An 18590-nucleotide genomic window follows, 5' to 3' on the forward strand; every position below is an offset into this window, starting at 1 on the left:
AGAAAAGTTTGGTCTGATTTAACTTCAGTCACTGAGAAAAAAAAAGTGTCTGCATTTGAAAACTTCTGGGTTCAACTATAACGTTTTCCAGATTTAGGCTTTTAATCAAACGTTAGATTGCACTTTACTACAAAACTGTTCCGTTTGAATATGAAGCACTTTCCAAACCTTGAAATTCAAGCATTCTCAAGGATTTCAAGCACCCATACGAGCCCCGGCGAGAGAGTGTTACATAACCCTCTGCAGCTCTTAAACCTTCTGAAAAACTGGTGACATCACCAGCAACTTACAAGGTGAAGGTTTCGTTGTATTTAGGCGCCCAGCTGTTGTTCTTCGACTTGGTGGCGTACTTCCTCTTCTTGTCGCTCAGGTGGGGGCCGATGATGTAGACCTCCACAAACGGGCGGAATATTCCCTGCGTCTGCCACCTCAGGTCGTTGGCAGCCACCACTGATGCAGAGAAGAGACAAAAAAAAAGAGGGAAAGCGAGTGGGAAGGTGTGGGTGATGACGAGAAAGAGGCTCATGCGGGAAAAAAACAAAACAAAACAAAAAGAAAAAAAATGTGCGACACTGTGGAGTCGTGAGAAGCAGAGAGTGAAGAGGAACATCCTGGTGCTTTCTTGCTGCCTAGATGCAGCATCTTGCCCAGAGAGTGAAAGTAGAGGAAGAGAATATAATTCCTTCCAAAATTATTCATACCCCATGAACTTTAACACTTTGCTGTTTACTCTGATGCCCTTAAATAAAATCCAGTGCAATTAAACGTATGTAGATATATACAGTATATCTGGTAGATTTGCAGTCATTGCACAGCTGCAAATCTACCAACACATGACCATCCACTTAAATGGATAGATGATGGAATGAGCCAAACAGAGAAAAAACAAACACGTGCTTTAAACTTGCACTTTAATTGCAACAAAAACAAGATGCTAAATACTAATGCATAACATATTTTTATATTTTTATTTAGAAAATCATCTTGGTGCACCACAGAATATCCAAATACTAAAACACTTCGAGGTATGTGGTTGCAGTGTGAGCAGCAGTTCTACAGGTGTGGATATATTTAGTATGTTCATATTTTTATTTGACAGCTCTATTTCACGTTTGTCCCATGGCAAGCTTTTGAAAAAGTAGTTTCACTTTTATTTTGTCTATGTGAGTGTGAAAAAAAAATCTTTACCTTTCACCGTGACTTTATGTTCGCCAGTGTTTGGATGAGTGAAAACCTCCACATGGATGGACACTTCGCCCACAGCGTCGTCCACTCCGGTGCCTGACAGAAAAAAAAAAATGGAGAAAAGAAATACTATTAAGACTTTACATAAGGAAAAAAATCCCACCTCCTATCACTAGCCAAACATTAAGCAGATGCCAGAGGGCTCTCGTGACCATTTTCTCTTTCCTAGACTGGATTGAAAACTAAAATTTGCAGATCATTTCCCTTACAGTTTTATACAACATAGATAATGTAACAGCAGGAAATAAAATAGACTACAAGGATCCGATTAAGAACATGTCGTGGTCTTCAAGTGGAGAACTAGCCATCGCCGCTATGAGTGGGCAAAGGTGTTTGATAAAAGCAGGACTGCTTTTTTATTTGTGCTGAGGAGCAGAAGCACAGCCAGTATTGGAGGCGTTTGGAGGTAAAAATTTCATTTTTCAGCTCTGAAGCCACAATACAAAAGAACTCAATGATGAAGCCTTGCCTCAAGGTAACAGGTTTTACATGCAGTATGCAGCAGAACTGTGCAAATGTAAAACACTGCTTCCAAGGATAAAGATATAGTCTTTTGATGCAAAGAAGAATAGGCTAGAGCTGAGCTTGTGGCATCATATTCAAAAAGACTTGAGGCTGCAACTGCTGCCAAAAGTGGATCAACGATATATTACGCAAAGGCTGTGATTTCTTGGTTTTCTATTTTTAATAAATTTGCAAAACACTCAACATGTTCCCCCCCCCCTTGTCATAACGGGAGGCTAATCTAGTATAATTTGGAACAATGCTGCAACACAGCAAAATGTAGAAAAGTGAAACGTGATGAGTACTTTCCAGATTCACTGTACAATTTTGAATTCAGACTGAATTCTTACACGGTCATAGTTATAGATACACAGTATCTGTCTAGATGCAGGGTGGTTAGTAAGAGGCAGAGAAGAAGAAATGAGGTATGTTGCAGAGGGTCAGTTGATAGTGTGCAGTACATCCTGATAAAGATCAAGTCAGCTCATGCTCAGACGGATCTATACAGGTGCACACACCATATACTGCCTTCACCCAATCATGGTGAAGGCAGGTTGTCATGGTTTATGTTTCTTGTGTACTTTTAGTTTTTGTTTGTAATTTTGTCATGAACTTCCACCAGCACCAGATTCAAGAGTCATTAGTGACAGATGGACACTCATGGTGGGCATGCATACATTTAAACAGTTCTTTCTCCAGGGTAGAAAATTGGAATACAGTGATTTTAAAAACAAGCCCGTTGTGCACAAATATTTTTGCACGGCCTCATTTATAATCAATAAAAGTCCCTTATAAACAATAACTACATGGTTTTTACAGTCAGCAAGCTTGCCGCCGATAATTCTGACTAGATTTTTGATCACTCTTCTGAAATAGTAGAGCTCATTTACGTTGGTTGGTGTCCTGGCACAGACACCGCTTCAAAACAAAATCTAGCCTCCTGATGTTTTTTCTTTTTTTGTCTGACCGTTTTCTCCAGACGGTAAAAAATTCAGTCATGCTTGAAGGTGTTGGCTTTGGAGGAGATGCTTCTTTGTCAGTCGGCAGCCTCTCAGCCTCTTCACAAGTTTCTTCATGGACACTGACCGTTGAGCACTAGCAGTGTTTCAATTTATGATCCTTTTAAGCTTCAGCAGTTTTAGAGTTTAGAGTCCTCAACCCTGTAGACAATTTATAGACTATGATTAAAAGTCTGGTCCATGCCAGGAAACTAACCCATTTAAATAAACTCTCCATTTCAGTGAGACTCTCTTGGAGACAAACTGCCTGATTCCAGATGATGTTTCTTGTCTTGCCTTAATGGATTGAATCAGGAGACAGTGGACACATCTTTTTTTTTTGTGTGTGTGTGTGCTGCAAGTGGTTTACATCCACATACACCTCCAGAAGGATGCAGTGACAGATGGATATTAATTTTTAATGTTTTAATTAGTGTCTTCACTCGACAACTAGAAGCGCGTGTGCATGTGTGTGTGTGTGTGTGTTTTAACCAGTCGCCCACTAAACAAGGTGTGTGTGGGAGTTAGACGGCAGAGTGTTCCTGGCATGCATCTCTCTGCGGCTCTCTGGGGAGCGTTATGGGATTGTGGTGGTTGATCTGCCAACAGGACCAAAGAGAGCAGCAGCCATCCATCTGGCGCTGTCTATTCTGAGGGGAACGTTCACAGAAGATGAGAAAGAAACTTTACTGGCAAATAAGAAGAAAAATGCTCCAAGAAGCTGAACTATATTTTCCTCTTCAGGAAAAACAGCAGAAGATAAAATATTGCATCTTCCCATGACTCTTTACTTATTTCGTTAGAGGACAAAGTAGATTTATACTTTCAGTGTGTGGACAATCAGAACCATCATCGTTGCATGGTTATTTGTCCCACAGGTTTCTTTTTCTTTTTTTTTTTTACACTCATGTAGTTATGCAGAACTGAATCTGGCATTTAAGCAGTGTGGTAAAAGGTAGTTTAACTACTCTATTAGAAAAGTTAAAATCTACATCACTGAAAAATAGGGACATTCTAACACTAGGTAATCTGTGTTTATGTTTCAGAAGTTGTTATTCATGTCAAAAATTAATTTTATTGCATTTTCTTTTCATGTAAAGAAAGTTCAAGGCTCGAATCCCAGCCTAATGTGTTTCAGCATGGAGTTTGAATACTCTCCCCACATTCTCCCTTGGTACTCCAGCTTCCTACCATAGTTCAAAGTCATAACTATTAGATTAATTGATCTCTAGTTATAAATGTGTGTGCATTGTTGTCTGCACTGTGACCTGTACAGGGAGTACACACTTGCCCAATGACTGCTGGACAGACACCCTGTGAGCCTGCAAAGATAAGCAGTTGTGAACAAAGAATGGATTTTCTTCTCTTTGGTGTTTTTTCCAAAATAAAACATACATACAACAGGCTTTTGCTGGAGCTCTGGCCATTTCACACTTAGCTGAGTGCCTGAAATACAGCATCTCACGATCATCATTTGCATTTGCGTCCATTAAAGAGGATGGATACAAATGCTTACTGAATGCATCCAGCTTCATGCACGCTCTGTACAAGTGTGCAAATCTGCTGGATGCAGAAGAGTTGCAGCTTCTTATGCTAAACTAAACTGACAGGATTTGAATCACCTGACCCAGGGGAATATTTTTGATTTGCTCAGTTTGCATCATGCAGATGAGTCGAGGTCTCTTTCTCCGTCTGCGTGCAAGCGCTGTATGGGCTTTTTCCTTTGTGTTTGTTTGTGTTTGATGAGAGAGCAGACAGGGGCAGGGAGCCCTTCCAGACAAAATGAGCCAGCAGCAATCGTCTTCTCAACAAGAACCTTATCCATCCTTATTTGCCGTTTTTCCATTTCCAGCACGAAGAGAGGGACAGTTCTGCAGAACAAAGGGAATTTCCTCTTTGTTTCCCGTCACTGACGAGCATTACTTTGTACTTCTACACCTGAAGGGAAGGAATAGTCACGTTGCTCATTCACTCACACACACACACACGCACACGCACACACACACAGACCCATTTGGCACTCTGGCCTTTCTTGATGATTTCATGCTACATCAGAATTGCTCCACATTTTAATGCATTTCCATCATGTTTTTCCTGATGTCTGCCCATCATGCTTCAGTTTCTGCTCATACATACTGTCCGTGGCGTATGTATTCACTGCAGTACATACAGACATCAGTGTTCATGTCACATGCATGAATGCATAAGATTCTTACTGGCGTGGCGGGCAAAGTAAGAGTGTATTATTCATTTTGTGCATTGCATTTCTCTGCTGGGATGAGTTTGAGCAGGCAGGAGTTGTAAGGGTTCTGGATGCATATGACGGGTTGAAGGGGGGGTTGGAGGTGAAGGGAGTTGGGCTTTGATCTGGAAACTTTCTGATGGTCTCAGATGTCTCAGGGCCTGAGCCTGAGAGCCACATACCCTTTTCTGGGTAAACATCCTCACTAGTGGTGAATCTCACCCCCTTCCCGCCGAACACTGGCCCACAGACGGGGCAGGAGGAGGAGAAAGGAGAAAGACGCAGAAATAAGAGGTTTGCAGGGGTTCAAGTTCAGAATCACAGTGTTGTAAAAACAGAGCAACATGTATCAGCATTTTCATTAAAATAGGAAAAACTGTTATTTCTACTTATTGACACCTGTGTTTTCCTTTCAGGAAGCACTGTGCAGATTGTTTTAAACACAGGCATGTCTGTAAAATCTTCTTTAGCATTTTGCAGAGTTAAAGTTGAATCGCTCGTCCATTGAAGTGGCATCCCTCTGAGCGGTGCTCAGTGTGTCGGCTTGAGAGCTACCACAGAGACAACGGCTGCTACTTAGCTTATCTGATGGTGTGACAGAGACTGAGCAGCAAAACTACAGTGAGTAAGAGATCAGAAATGGTGGATATTATGGATATATATATTTTTCCCACAGCAGGTAACTGGTGCCTATGTTCAAAGAGTCGTTTCAGAGTTTCCTGTTGTTCAGCTAGGAAAAAGCTCAGCATCAGAAAATAATACTTGTCTACACTGTTTTGCTCAACAATCTCCAAGACACAGATTTCCCAGACAGCATATGTAGGTGGGTCCCATGTTGGATAAATGTGGACAATAATATGGGTCCCACATGGTTTTGTTCATGGTTTCCATGGTTCAGTTAAGCCATACTTTTCCATTTTCAGAAAATGGATTGTATTTAAACCATATATTACTTTACTTTACATTTCACAATAATATCCACATAAAATCCAACTGAAATAAAACTGACGTTTGTGGTTGTAAAAGGACAAAACGTGAAAAAGATTAAACACTTGTCAGTGGATTTGGAAGCCAGTGTGCATCAAACAATAAATTAGATTCATAACGTCGAAATGAAAACACTTAAGTTAGAAAAAAACTTTAGTTTACCTTGGGCATTTTGCGACTGGACAAAGGTTTTAATGAGTTTGTCAGTGGCCTGAGTGTAGAGGGACAGGGCGTAGTGGAGAGACTGGAGGTCAGGACTCTTTTCCAGGAAGGTTTTCTTCAGACCCACACCACCAGCATGGAAGTATTGCTATTATGCAGAAAGATAAACCACAAAACAGATTAATTCGATTTTACGTAACAAAAATAAACTATTTTTAGGTGTCATTTCTAATTTACATCAGTAAATTAGAAAGAAACAGATTTCTAATATGGATGTTCTTGTACCTTGTGCCTTGAAAGGATGTAGCTTAGGAAGAAAATATCAAATCTACAGTAAAGTAACTGAAAGCATACGGATTACCTTGATGGTGTCCAGAGCCAGCTCGATCACGGCACACTGCTTGGGTGATAGTGCTTTGGCCTCTTCACGCACCATGTGCTCCTAAATAGTACAATTGCAATGAAAAAAAAAATGGACAAATCTCTAGTCATTATCTAATCTTGATATTTAATAACAGATTAAAACTTTTAGCTGAAGCAGTGGCGCCAAACTCCAGAGTATAAATGAACGTACCTTCAGTTTAGACAGCTGTCCGAGCTCCTTGGCAGCGTTGAAGATGAGCTGAGTGCCCTGAAAGAGACGGAGGAAGAGGAGGTGGAAAGGTAGATAAGTAAAGTAAGACGCGTTTAGTATTATGAGAAAACAGGACTATAGGGCTTAGTGTCACACAGAGGACAGCAACGTTTCTGACACATACGCACCTACAGTATAAACATTCACTCTAAGCAGCTTTACTCATGTCATGGTAGTTTCCTTCAAGTGCTCCTATAACACTTATCTGTGTTTTATTCATACCACACCATTACACTCTGCTGCACAAACAAACACACACACACACACACGCACGCACGCAGACACACGGTACAAAGAGAAGGGAAAGAGGCTCAGCTCAAAGGAGGGGGAGGAAAGAAGAACAAACATAATCTCACACAAACACACACTGTGACGGAGCAGCTGTGCAGTTCCACTGTGGTGAAAGCAAAGAAAATCCTCCAGCCTAATGCAGTACTCTGCTAAGAGGATCTGGTAAGTGCTGCAAACAGCACCTTCTAATCAATGTTTCTTACAGCCTTAAAAGTCTGATATTGGGGTGCACCAAACCGGTGTTAAGTGGCTTGTGAATCATTGAAGACTGAGAAAAGTATGGGCTGCTGAGGAGTTTTGCTATAAAAACAAAGAGTGTTCGTTTTGTCTCGGACATTCCCGAGTGAACCAGCACCAGTCTGTACGAAAAATTCATTTTTCTGCTGCATTGTCAAATATTGAACAGAGGCGTCTCATGTTGCAGCTGCTGGTTAAACAAAGATTTCTTTGCCTTTGAGTTTCACTGAGCTTTTCGTATTTCACTGTGATGCTATTTTTGACTGAAAAAAGGCAGACGTTTACAAACACTCATCACTGGCATGAAAGTCATATTAATTTAGGGCTTTTAAAGATGTTATAGATTTCCTTCAAGCATTCACTCACAGACTTTATGGACTAATAGCACTGTACATAGTTTCAATGAATCTTCAAAACAAGAAGTCAGTGTACATGTTTCTGTCCAGCTACTTGAAAAAATAACTATATGCTGCTATTTGTTTTCAGGTTTCAATTATTTTCCCACTGATTTGCAGTAAAGTTGAAGAATTTGTAATTAGACCTCCTTTATTATTCCATCAAATTTGCATCTGCTACTATGACTGATGGTGGCTATATTACCGTGAGTACATCAAACATTCTTGTCATTTTGGCCAAATAGCTCAATGAAAATTTCCTCTGGAAAGCATTTGGCTAGTCCAGTTGATTAGTTGATCTGCAGAGTTTATTTTGCACCGGACTCTTCTGTTTCTTTATTGTTGCTCTCTAAAACAAGGGTTATTATGAAACTAGTTTTATTCGTGGACAGAGACGCTGGTATTCTATTAGCATCCAGGTTACGACAGGCCTGAGCCAAAGTACTTGAATTGTTATTTAACAAATTTCCTTTCCTCCACACAAAAACTACTTTAGTACAAAATGTTGCATGCTAACATTAAGCTGTTAGAAAATTACACCATTCTCAAACTTAATGGAGATTCAGGCAGTATAACTTAAAATCAGGTCCCTTCCAGGATACTAACTTGATTTAAAGAAATGCTACTAATTCAATCAAAGAATGGTTAAATATGCAGCCCTAATGCTGCCAGAAGCTTGGTGATAACTATGGAAAGCAAATAGTTTTTTTTTTGTTTGTTTTTTTTTTTTTTGCAATCTGCAGATGGATATTTAGTCCACTATTATTATTAGTATGCATTTTCCCACATTTTCAGCCCATATTTAAATTTTGACCTTAAGTAGATCTGGAAAAATCCACACACTGAGATTGTTGGAGAATCCACATGAATAAGTCTAGAAAAGCCCCAAAATTAATATGCCTTAAAGTCACTCATACAGTAGTTTGTGACTTACAATGGGAGTGTACAGTCAAAACTATACGTTGCTTAAAAAAAAAAAAGACCAAATTGTGTGGAAGTAGAAAAACAAAATCTATATTTCTACTGCTTTGTTGTACTGGGGAGCTGAGAGACAGAGACACAGAGAAAGGACATAAAGGAGAGAGACAAGACACATTGATCTGAAGGTGTTTAGTCCTTACATCACTGTGAGAAGCACTCTTCAGCCTCCCCTGGAAAGAGAGTAGTGGTTAATACTCGGAGCAATGGCCAGTCCCTGCTGCTGTCTTACTTCACTCTCGCTTTGCTACGTGGGACGTGTGCAACGTTGCTTTGCAAAATGTTCAACGGACACTCATCACAACCAGAGATGTTGTCTTTTTCAGCTAGCGACACTTTGCTCTCTAAAGCAACAACATAATTTGTGCTCTTAGATTTGACTCTTGGCCAAGAAGAACAGTAATACAACAAGAAGAGCAAGATTCATACAAATATGCAAGTACCACATTTGAACTCCATACTTCACAGTAGAAAAAAGTACCAAGGAGCACCCAGAAGCAAAACGGATTGTATTGATAACATAAGAGGAAGATATTTAAAAGTAAAAACTAAAAGTAACTAACTTTTTATATGTTGAAAGACAGCTGGCTAAGTAACTTGGTTTTATGCATGTCTTTAGTAAAAGCCAATATACTTGACTCGAATCAAATAAATCTTACAAATTTATGTTTTTATAACATACCTGGTGATATGGGTATTTAAAACCAATCATTGCAATACTGAGAAATTGGAGTGCAGCAAATAAATGAAAACTAAGGAACAAAACATTTATAATGTATACGATTTAAAGCAAACTCTGAAATTTTTTGCTTTAAATCAGAATAAATCAGAAGATTGCTACATTTACTGTCTCTTAAAATGGCTAGAAACATGCACAGGGAAATCACATCAGGTGCATTTGATTAGCATTGTTACTTATTATCTTAAAGGGGTTTCCCCCCATTGAAATCTAATTAAATTGGGTGTGATCCTGACTGTTAACGTGAGAGCAAATCTCAGGGTAAAATCAAAAGATTTGTCTGAGAACTTCATTAAGAATGCCAAGGGACTTTAGAAAACACAAAATAATTTCAAATCAGCAATTTCACTATCTAGAAAATAGTCTACAAGTGAAGGACTGCCTCAGCTTGAAAAATTCCCCCAGAGAGACCAAAAGATGCTTAAAAAAACCCAGAAGCCCTAAAATGTAGTTAAGAGGTGGATTTTTAAGGTGTGGCAAATGTTTTTTGCACGACTAAAGTGAAGAACTGCTTGTGATGTTATTTGTAGTTTTTTGAAGGTACCGCATGGGTGCTGCAGCTTGTACCTTGTAGCAAGATGGTCTGAGATTTGACTCCCAACCAGAACCTTTCTGAGAGAAGTTTCCATGTTCTACCGGAGCATGACTGGGTTCTTCCCTCGTTTTGTGATTGTTACAATGTTTGGCTGTATATTTGAGAGTTATTCTAATTGTTATGGCAGCACGATAGTAGAAAACCTAGAGATCACAGTCATATGAGTGAATATTGTAGGTTTTCCTAATCTACATCAGCATCTACATTATCGCCCGACGTTAGTAATTTTTTAAAATGTTGGTATCAGTCCGATAAGTAAAACTAGGCTGAAATTAACAACTAATGTTGGTTTCCATAGTGTAGAAATAGGACATTAGGTCAGCCCATAGTTTCGAGCTATACGGACAGTAATTTCTTTTAGGAAATAACATTTTGTGTGTCAGTACTGTATACAGCACCACATTGTTACAACAGAACATGAAACTAAACCAGGACAGACCAACATGACAGGTCTGCAGAGACATACAGTGCAGTACAGTGTTGTACAGCGAACCGAGAGAAGACTGAAGTGTTGAAATAGATCAGATGCAAGCAACAAACCCACAGTAACGGATAGGAGGGCAGGGCAGTTTAAACGGGTAAAAGAGATAGAGGACAAAGGAAAAAGGGGCAGGTGATGGGGTCAGGACTCCCGATACCAAGCCACCGAGAGATCAGGGTCACCCCACTGAAGTCCCAGTAACAGGACACATTGGATGAGAAGAAACAAGGCAACACCAGGCGGAAAAGAGAAGTACCACTTCCTGTTTGAGGAAGAAAAGAAAGCAGAGAAGGGGGTACTGATAGATGACGATTACTGAGGGGGAGTGGCACCTATAAGACGTATTCAGGAATGCACCATGCTTCTGTCCTCTCAAACAAGGGACAGAGCTAAGGGAAAAGTAAGAGACAGAGCAGATCGGAGCAGAGAAACTGTGAGGAGGGAGTAATGGAGCTAAAAACGGGAGGAACAGGTGGCAGCCACATAAAGCAGATATTCGACCACTGTGACAGACAGACAGACACGCAGGAGTGCTGTACTTACAATCATCTGTGGAGGGAGAGCGGAGCAGGATGTAATAATAACCACAACAACAATCAGAAAGAAGGGTCAGTCAAGCTGCAAAGAGCCCCACATCAAGCAAAAACACATGTTTGGGCTCCAAGCTGAAGGTTTGTGGACTGTCTGACACCTGCATGGAGTCTGAGCGGAGTGCAGGTGAAAACTGATGAGGCAGCCAAAACGATTCTCCTTTTTACAGCAAAATCTGTCTCTCAGTAAATGTGATGATTTAATAGATTTTGCCTTTCTTTTTTCCTTTCAGTTGATTAATCGGGAAACCTACAGAGCAAAAGTATTCATACTCCCTGAACTTTTTCATGCTTTGTCACACTACCACCGTAAACTCAGCAGAATTTATTGGGACTTTTTGTGATAGGAATACTGCATAATTATTAAAGGACATGGTGTTTTAAACAAAATTCATACATTAAGTGGACTTTATTTAACAATTTGGCAGCTTCCAGAATAAAGAGTTTCAGAATAAATAAAAAAATAAATAAATATATTTTCCTTCCACTTCTCAACTATGCCCTACTTTATATTTGTCTAACACATAAAATCCCAACAAAATAATGTGAGATAGTTGTGCTGAAAAAATAATTTCAGGGGGTATGAAAATATTCATAAAGCACAGTATGTGCTTGCAGTACAACCGACATCTGCAATGCCATGTATCATAACTAAATATATAAACTTTATTTTCAGTGATATGAGGCTCTTTAGATAAAAAAAACCCAACATAAACAACATATATAAATATATATATAAAACAAAGCAAAATAAGAAGGGAAAAAGAGGCTGCTTTCCATAATGTAATTGTCTTTTTGGAAGTGGGCCAGATCCTTAGGGCAAACAAATTTAAGGCAATCTGTTGCAAACCACTCATAAAGCAGGATTCTCTCCAAATATTTGTAGGGTGACACTCTGGAGAGCAGCCATGAGCTGATGCTGAAATGATATGGTGCAATCCATTTTCCCTGAACTCTTTATTAAAATACTTGATCTTGGTTGCTCGAATGAACAAAGACACTGGTGGCAATGTTGAATACTCTGTGTGTGGAGGGCGGAGAAGAGAGCTGGGTGGCATGTAAAAGCAAAGCAGAAGCAGTTTGATCTTTTGTTTATATAAGACCCATCTTGAACAGCAACACACACGTTTCCTCTTTTGTTATCCACTTTCTCCCTTTTCCTTTAGTCCTTCCTTCACATGCTTTGGCATGCGTTATATACGATTCTTGCTTTACTAATAATTTCCTTTATGCTGTGATGAAAGTCAAAAGACAGAAACTTTTCATTTTTGATCATCGAAACATTCACTGTGACTTGAAGACATTAAAAATAGTTACAAAATGCTGATATTAGCTGTTTGCAAAGATGGTTTGAATTCATGAGTATTTATTCACATTAGGACTATAAAGCACACATCTGTTTTTGCATTCATGCAAAAACGTATCTGTTTGGTGTTTAAATCCAGAGTTTCAGGAAATTAATATGCAGCTTTGTATAATTCTCCCTGTGCACTCATACTTGTCTGAGCTCTCACCGTTTGGTCTGTGAGTGGAGGCAGAACGATGGTTTTCTCCATGGTGTTCATTACCAGCTTCCACAGCTCCTTCAACACACGTTTAAGGACAGTCTTCTCACAAATCTTAGCAAACAGAGAGAGGCTGGAAAAAAGAGATAATGATAAACATTAGAACTCTGTGAACACAACATTTTTAAGAAAACATTGTTACGTTTTCAGAAACATCAGTATCGTGCAGCAGAGTGAACGGTTTTATAATGACGCTGGATTTCAAAATACATGGATGTCAGTAGAAACAGGAATAAATATGTTGAATAATCATGTGTCTGGATCACTTATTTATCTCCTCACTGCAAAACCTTAACTTTAATACTTCTTTAGATGAGATGAAAACGCCAAACTGCCTTACTTGCTGTCCAGGAACTCCATGATTGGCTGCAAGACATTGTCGGCGTCCTGTGCCACACTGCTGGCGTTCCCTATGTTCGACGTCCCTTTCACCTGAGCCAAGATGTCGCCCATCTGCTTCACATTTTCTTCAATGTGAGGCTGGAAACTATGGTGCAAAAAAAAAAAAAAAAAAGAAAAGAAATGCAGCTTTATGTGAGATATGTCTGGTAGAAATCTATGTTATGGTGCAAGTTTGAATGTGAGTGTGGATGAATTTCCACCTGACGGCAAAGACTCTGCTCAGATCATCCATGACATTGTTGAGCTTCACCTGCAGATCTTTCAGGATATCACTGGCCTCCACACACAGCTAAATCAGAAGCACAAATGCACAAGTACAGTTTTTATAATAAAAACAGTTATTAGTGATCAATTACTAAAATAATATTTTTGTTTTATTAGAAAATAAAAAAAACATAACAAGGAAAGTAACTAAATAAATCAAAGAAATCTACATTTTATTCTTTTGGTCAATATTTTTTTGGTCAAAAGCGTTAAAATGTTATAGCTGGTTCACATCTTCCAGGACTTTCTATACTTTTTATTATCATATTTATTATCATGTTTGCTGAATGTCTCCTTTATTTGTCTCAATAAAATCAGGATCCAGTCTGGCACCAGTGCTGATTCTAATACTTGCAAATGCAATATTTTTTTATCCACTTATATAAGGTGTCTGGACTGCATTTTATCATCTCAAGTTCAAAATCTAAATTACTTTTTACAGCAATTTAAACTTCACTTGATCTAAGATGGTCATAAATAGAAACACAAAGGATCAAAAGTACTGAGTAAAGGCCCCTCTAGTATGAAAAAGTAGGTGCGCATGTGGCAGAGTTACTCACGTCTTTTCCACCCATGGCTTCAAACATTTTCTCCAACTGAACCCTCAGTTGTTGGATGTTGTTGATCAGAATGCAGGGCTGAAATTAAGAGTTTATATGTGTCTGAACTAAGATCTTTAAAGACAAAACTGTTTATTTGTGTTGCTAAAACAAACTACTTTCCTGTATAAAATAAAAATTAATACTGTATGGAGGCTCAATGAATCGCTTACCACTTTCTCCATGGTAACATAGTTGGCAAACAACTTGGAAATGATGTCAGCATAGGACAGAAGAACATTGCTGATGGTCTGCAAAATACAGATAAAGAATGCTTAACTCTGTTTTTTTTCTATGAAATTTGAAAGTGAGTAATGAGCTGGAAGAAACACCTGCGATCAATCTACCTTGGCAAATCGCTTCATGTAATGTCCTACGATCTGTGGATCTGGACACTCTAACTTTCTGATGATCTCAAAGCTCTGGTTGAGCTGGGAGAACACGTCCACCACCGAACAAGAGAAGAGAGCATGTTCTGATGTGACCTGGAACTGCAGAGCAGAAAAACATGTGCAAGAAAAAATTTAAAAGCATGAAAAATGTAAATTATGAATTAGAGATTAATGAATCTGCAGCAGGAAGAAAGTCAGGATTCAAAAATGTGGGGAAATGTAATCTTTGCCCAACTAAAACCATGTAGGCTGAGAAACAGGTGCTCTACTGAACCGATCCTTTGATGTCTGTCACTGAGTGTCCAACTACTGACACCAGACAGTTCAACAGTCCGCCGGTGACAGGTGGGGGGACTGTCGGCCTCATTGTAATTGGCTGGTTAGCGCCTGCTATCTAATTGGATGGGGTGTCTCAGTGTGACCACGGGGAGTCTGGGTAATGAGGTGAGGACAGCTTTCATGCACTCACAACTGCAACTGTAGAATAAAGCCAGCAATGCCTTGCTGCAACAAAACTTTCTTCCCTGTTGCTTGAAGTAGAGAGGAAAGGTTTTGGGGGAAAGCAGAAGGAAGATGAAGCTTTGAAAGATAATAAAAGAGTCTGAAACCTTACCCCATCTTTTTTGTCTCTCTCCAAAGCCCCGTGCAAAAAGTCACGGGACACTTCCTCATTTTCATCCAGCCACTGGATGACGAACGGCTCAAACCACCTGCAGAAACCCAAACGTGCTCACACATATTTGCGCCACATGTTGACTTTTGTTCTTACAAAAGCGATGATACTTACGCAGGGTATTCAGGCACTCGGCTCTTGAAGAAGGGAAGGTCTTTGCAGTACTCGTTGTACAGCCATTTAACCTTGAAGTGCAGATTCATGTAATCGGCACTCTTACACAAGCGGTTTTTCTCATGTTCTGAAAAAAAGACAGAAAACATAAATCCATTCAGATGTCCTCCTTAACTTACAACAGATCTGCAGCAAGTTGACTTCTGCTTCTGCTTTTCCTTTATTAAATGAAATCGTCATTCATCATCATTTGCATTTTTATGTACTCATGTTCAGCTTTAATACCGAAATTTGCCTGATGAACTGAAACTGGAAGAAAAACAGATATTTTCTGTAAAAGATATTAAGTTCACTGTTCATATAAATATCTCTATATTAAGCCTTACTGAAGATCTGATTTCAACTCACCTTCCATTGCATACTTCATGTCCTGAGCAAACAGATTCCACATCACTTCGGCACTTATTTTACCCACGTTGAGCTCCTGGGGAAATCTTGATGGAGAAGAACAAGGAACATGAAACTCATCGAGTTAAAGAAAGCTACTCTAATGTCATGAAGCTGAAACTGATCATTCATTTTATTAAATTTTATTGATGCATACTGGTTTAAGCAGGGAGTGTAAGAGTTTTTGTCCTCCTCAATGATGGAAACAATAAGTGTGATGAGTTTGGACCAGAAATCCAGGTTCTTTATACTGGGTCCCTGCTCCTCAGGAGGCACAGCGCCCTGCTTGGCCTGGAAGAAAATATAGCAACTTTTATCACTGAAGTCAACAGTGTTGGCTCTCTATTAACCTTCTAAAAAGTTATACTAGTTAATATGACTGTTTCTCACTAGTCATGCATAACTGCATATATTTTTGGCGTAAACAGTCACATTATTTTATAAGAGTACTCTTCATTTTGACGTATCCTGCATAGACACTACAAATCTTTTTCATGTACATTTTCAGCTTGCTGTTATAAATTACCATTTAGAATGAGATAAGCTTCATTATTTTATGAGAGAGACTTTCCTCTTTTGTCACAGTTGGACTTAGGTCACTAGCTTTATTAGCTTTCTTGGTAACAAAAATAATTTTAGCAAAGTATTTCAAGAAGTACTTCTGATGATTTCTCAAATTACAAAATACCTCTGTAGAATAAAGGAGAAATAAAAGTGTTGATGTTAAACGTTGAAATGCTGAGTTGTAAAGTAATTTAAAGAACATATTCCAAATGCTTTTTAAATAAAGTCCTATGAAGTTTGCATTACAACAGCCTCTCTTAGTGAAGGAGATAATCAGTAAGCCAAAGTATGTAAATGTCAGCCTGAATTTTCCAAATGTAAAAAGGGTTTTTGGAGAGAAGGGTCAACTTCTCCAGGGTTTGAAGTAGTTTAAGATGTACGGTAAGAAAAAAAAAAGCTGCAGGGATAAAAAGGGGAAGAATTATCTTGCAGACATTTCCTGCAAAATGCTGCCACATCCCTGAGGATGAAATGTTTTATTCAAAGGGAAAAATGCCTATTTGAAATTCAAAGGGGGCGATTTAATGAACCCTTGAAACAAGTTCTAGACATTCCTGTTGAAATTCGATGTAGAAATTTTGGATTGAAGAGCCTGGCATACACAGACTGCAGAGATGATAAGAGCTCAGCGCACATAAAAGGCATACACGCAGAGCAGTCACTGCTTTTAACTCATCAAATAAGGACAGCTTAATTAGTGAGCAAAAATGGAGTCCCAACAAGGACAAATCTTTTTGTTCTTCTTGCTACGAGGAAGTGCTGTTTTTAATGATCGCCAAGTTAACTGTCCAAATGAGCCCCAGGTTATGTGAATCAGAGAGACTAAATAAAACTGAAGTGAACTATATTTGCTCGTATTTTGGCGCTATTAAACTGTCCACATCCAGGGTGTGCAATTGTGATTCCCCGGGTCTGGTGCTTTTTACATTTTACAATATGCCTAATTCAAATAGTTCAATTATCTCCTCATTCTGACAAAAGGTTCTGCAGGAGCATGCTATTAACACATTTATTGAAATCAGAAGTGTTTGAGCAGGAAAACATTTACAACATGCAGGAAGAGGAGTGTCCAACTTCTTTCTCAGTTTTAAAGCTGAGACAAGACAATGAAAATTAATTTACTTAAATATATTACAGGGCAGAATTACGTGTCTTTGTCTCAAGTATAGCATGCTTGCCCTACACCAACATATAGCACTTACACAATCAAAAGTTTTATTATATTTTATGATATTTCAGAGATTAAATAAATCAGTCAGTCCGGTGCTGTTGCCTCTTACCGGGTCTGTTTGGTACTCGCGGCTGTAGAGTTCGTGACAGTTATTAAAGATGTACTCGTAGGTGGAGTTGAGGCAGGCTTTCACACAGTCCTTTACAACCTGACTGGCCCTGGGTGGGGACTGGAGCTCCTGAACCTGAAAACACAAACAAAACAAAGCAGTCAACCCAGATGACCCATCTATTGACACAACGTCTGATCATGTCTCACAGTGAGACTTTGAAGGGGACTGCACCTTCATTCTGAAGAAGGTAATACTGGTGAGGAGGTCAACTGTGGATTTGAGATCCTGTAGCCTCTCAGGGCTGCTGGCCGGGAAGTTATTCTGCGGTTACAGGAGAAAAAAAAAACAATACACACACATGCCAACACTAAGCCTCAACGCAACATTTCACATTTGCCTGTATCTAGTGTGTCTATGTGCAAGATCCAGCCCTGTCACACAATTTTCACTGGCAGTGAGATCTCAGCTTGCTGTGTGGGTGGGCGGTGTTTCCTGGATGTGCCTGGGTATGTTTGAGAAGAAATGTCACTCTAATTAACAAAATGCCTCTTGTCTTTAGTGTTTCTCCAAAAAGGGAGAGGAAAAATTGACGACACAGAAGACATAATGAGAATTATGTGTGTGAGTGTGTACTTCCCGAAAAGAAAGAGCAATCTTACTCGATACATGGAGAGGTCTATCCTTAGAGAGTTGTGCAGCTGATCTAGAAGCTTGACAAATCGTTCTTTCTGTGGGTAAAACAAAACAGGATGAAAGACTTAAAGAATTTGAACGAGAAATTTATTCAAGAAATCAGTTTCAAGCTACTTCACAAAAAGATATCCCTCACCCCCATAAGAATAGAAGAGCACTTATTTATTCTACGATTAAAATATGTATGTAGCATGTAGATGTTTTAGTGACTCACTCCAAAGTTTGAAGCAGCGAATCGGTCAGAAGCAGAAACGTTGTTGGTTGCCTGGGTGGTGTGGGCGTAGTAGGCGTTGATGTTGGCCAGCAGGGTGCTCATGACTGCAGGCACACCTGGGCACATGTACTTGGATGACAGGCAGGCAAAGTGACTGTAAATAAGAAATGAAACCGTGAGCAAACACCGGATCATAACGGCTTCAACACATTACTAAACAAAATCATATTCTAGGTCCTCTTTATATATATAGAGGACCTATATATATATATATATATATATATATATATATATATATATAT

At 39.2% G+C, this 18590-nt stretch overlaps 1 protein-coding gene across 9 annotated transcripts in view; it reads right to left on the reverse strand.

Moving 5' to 3' along the window:
- The window catches only part of unc13a (unc-13 homolog A (C. elegans)), a 50344-nt gene that overhangs the window by 3679 nt on the left and 28075 nt on the right, over window positions 1–18590 (reverse strand). For 2 of the 9 annotated variants that reach the window (XM_016680223.1, XM_016680229.1), the window contains 22 exons: window positions 18289–18442; window positions 18041–18109; window positions 17613–17702; window positions 17379–17513; window positions 15692–15825; window positions 15496–15581; window positions 15088–15214; window positions 14914–15010; window positions 14256–14399; window positions 14082–14159; window positions 13870–13947; window positions 13246–13334; window positions 12984–13130; window positions 12593–12716; window positions 11032–11037; window positions 8817–8846; window positions 6713–6769; window positions 6500–6580; window positions 6139–6286; window positions 5172–5228; window positions 1189–1281; window positions 291–450 (listed from right to left, as the gene is read on the reverse strand). In XM_016680223.1, the coding sequence (XP_016535709.1) occupies window positions 291–450; window positions 1189–1281; window positions 5172–5228; window positions 6139–6286; window positions 6500–6580; window positions 6713–6769; window positions 8817–8846; window positions 11032–11037; window positions 12593–12716; window positions 12984–13130; window positions 13246–13334; window positions 13870–13947; window positions 14082–14159; window positions 14256–14399; window positions 14914–15010; window positions 15088–15214; window positions 15496–15581; window positions 15692–15825; window positions 17379–17513; window positions 17613–17702; window positions 18041–18109; window positions 18289–18442 (2184 nt within the window). The remainder of the gene's footprint in view (window positions 1–290; window positions 451–1188; window positions 1282–5171; window positions 5229–6138; window positions 6287–6499; window positions 6581–6712; window positions 6770–8816; window positions 8847–11031; window positions 11038–12592; window positions 12717–12983; window positions 13131–13245; window positions 13335–13869; window positions 13948–14081; window positions 14160–14255; window positions 14400–14913; window positions 15011–15087; window positions 15215–15495; window positions 15582–15691; window positions 15826–17378; window positions 17514–17612; window positions 17703–18040; window positions 18110–18288; window positions 18443–18590) is intronic. The other 7 variants (XM_016680230.1, XM_016680225.1, XM_016680227.1 and 4 more) reach the window with 5 other exon arrangements.

This window comes from Poecilia formosa, unplaced genomic scaffold (assembly GCF_000485575.1).
Source record: "Poecilia formosa unplaced genomic scaffold, Poecilia_formosa-5.1.2 Scaffold237, whole genome shotgun sequence".
NCBI lineage: Eukaryota > Metazoa > Chordata > Actinopteri > Cyprinodontiformes > Poeciliidae > Poecilia > Poecilia formosa.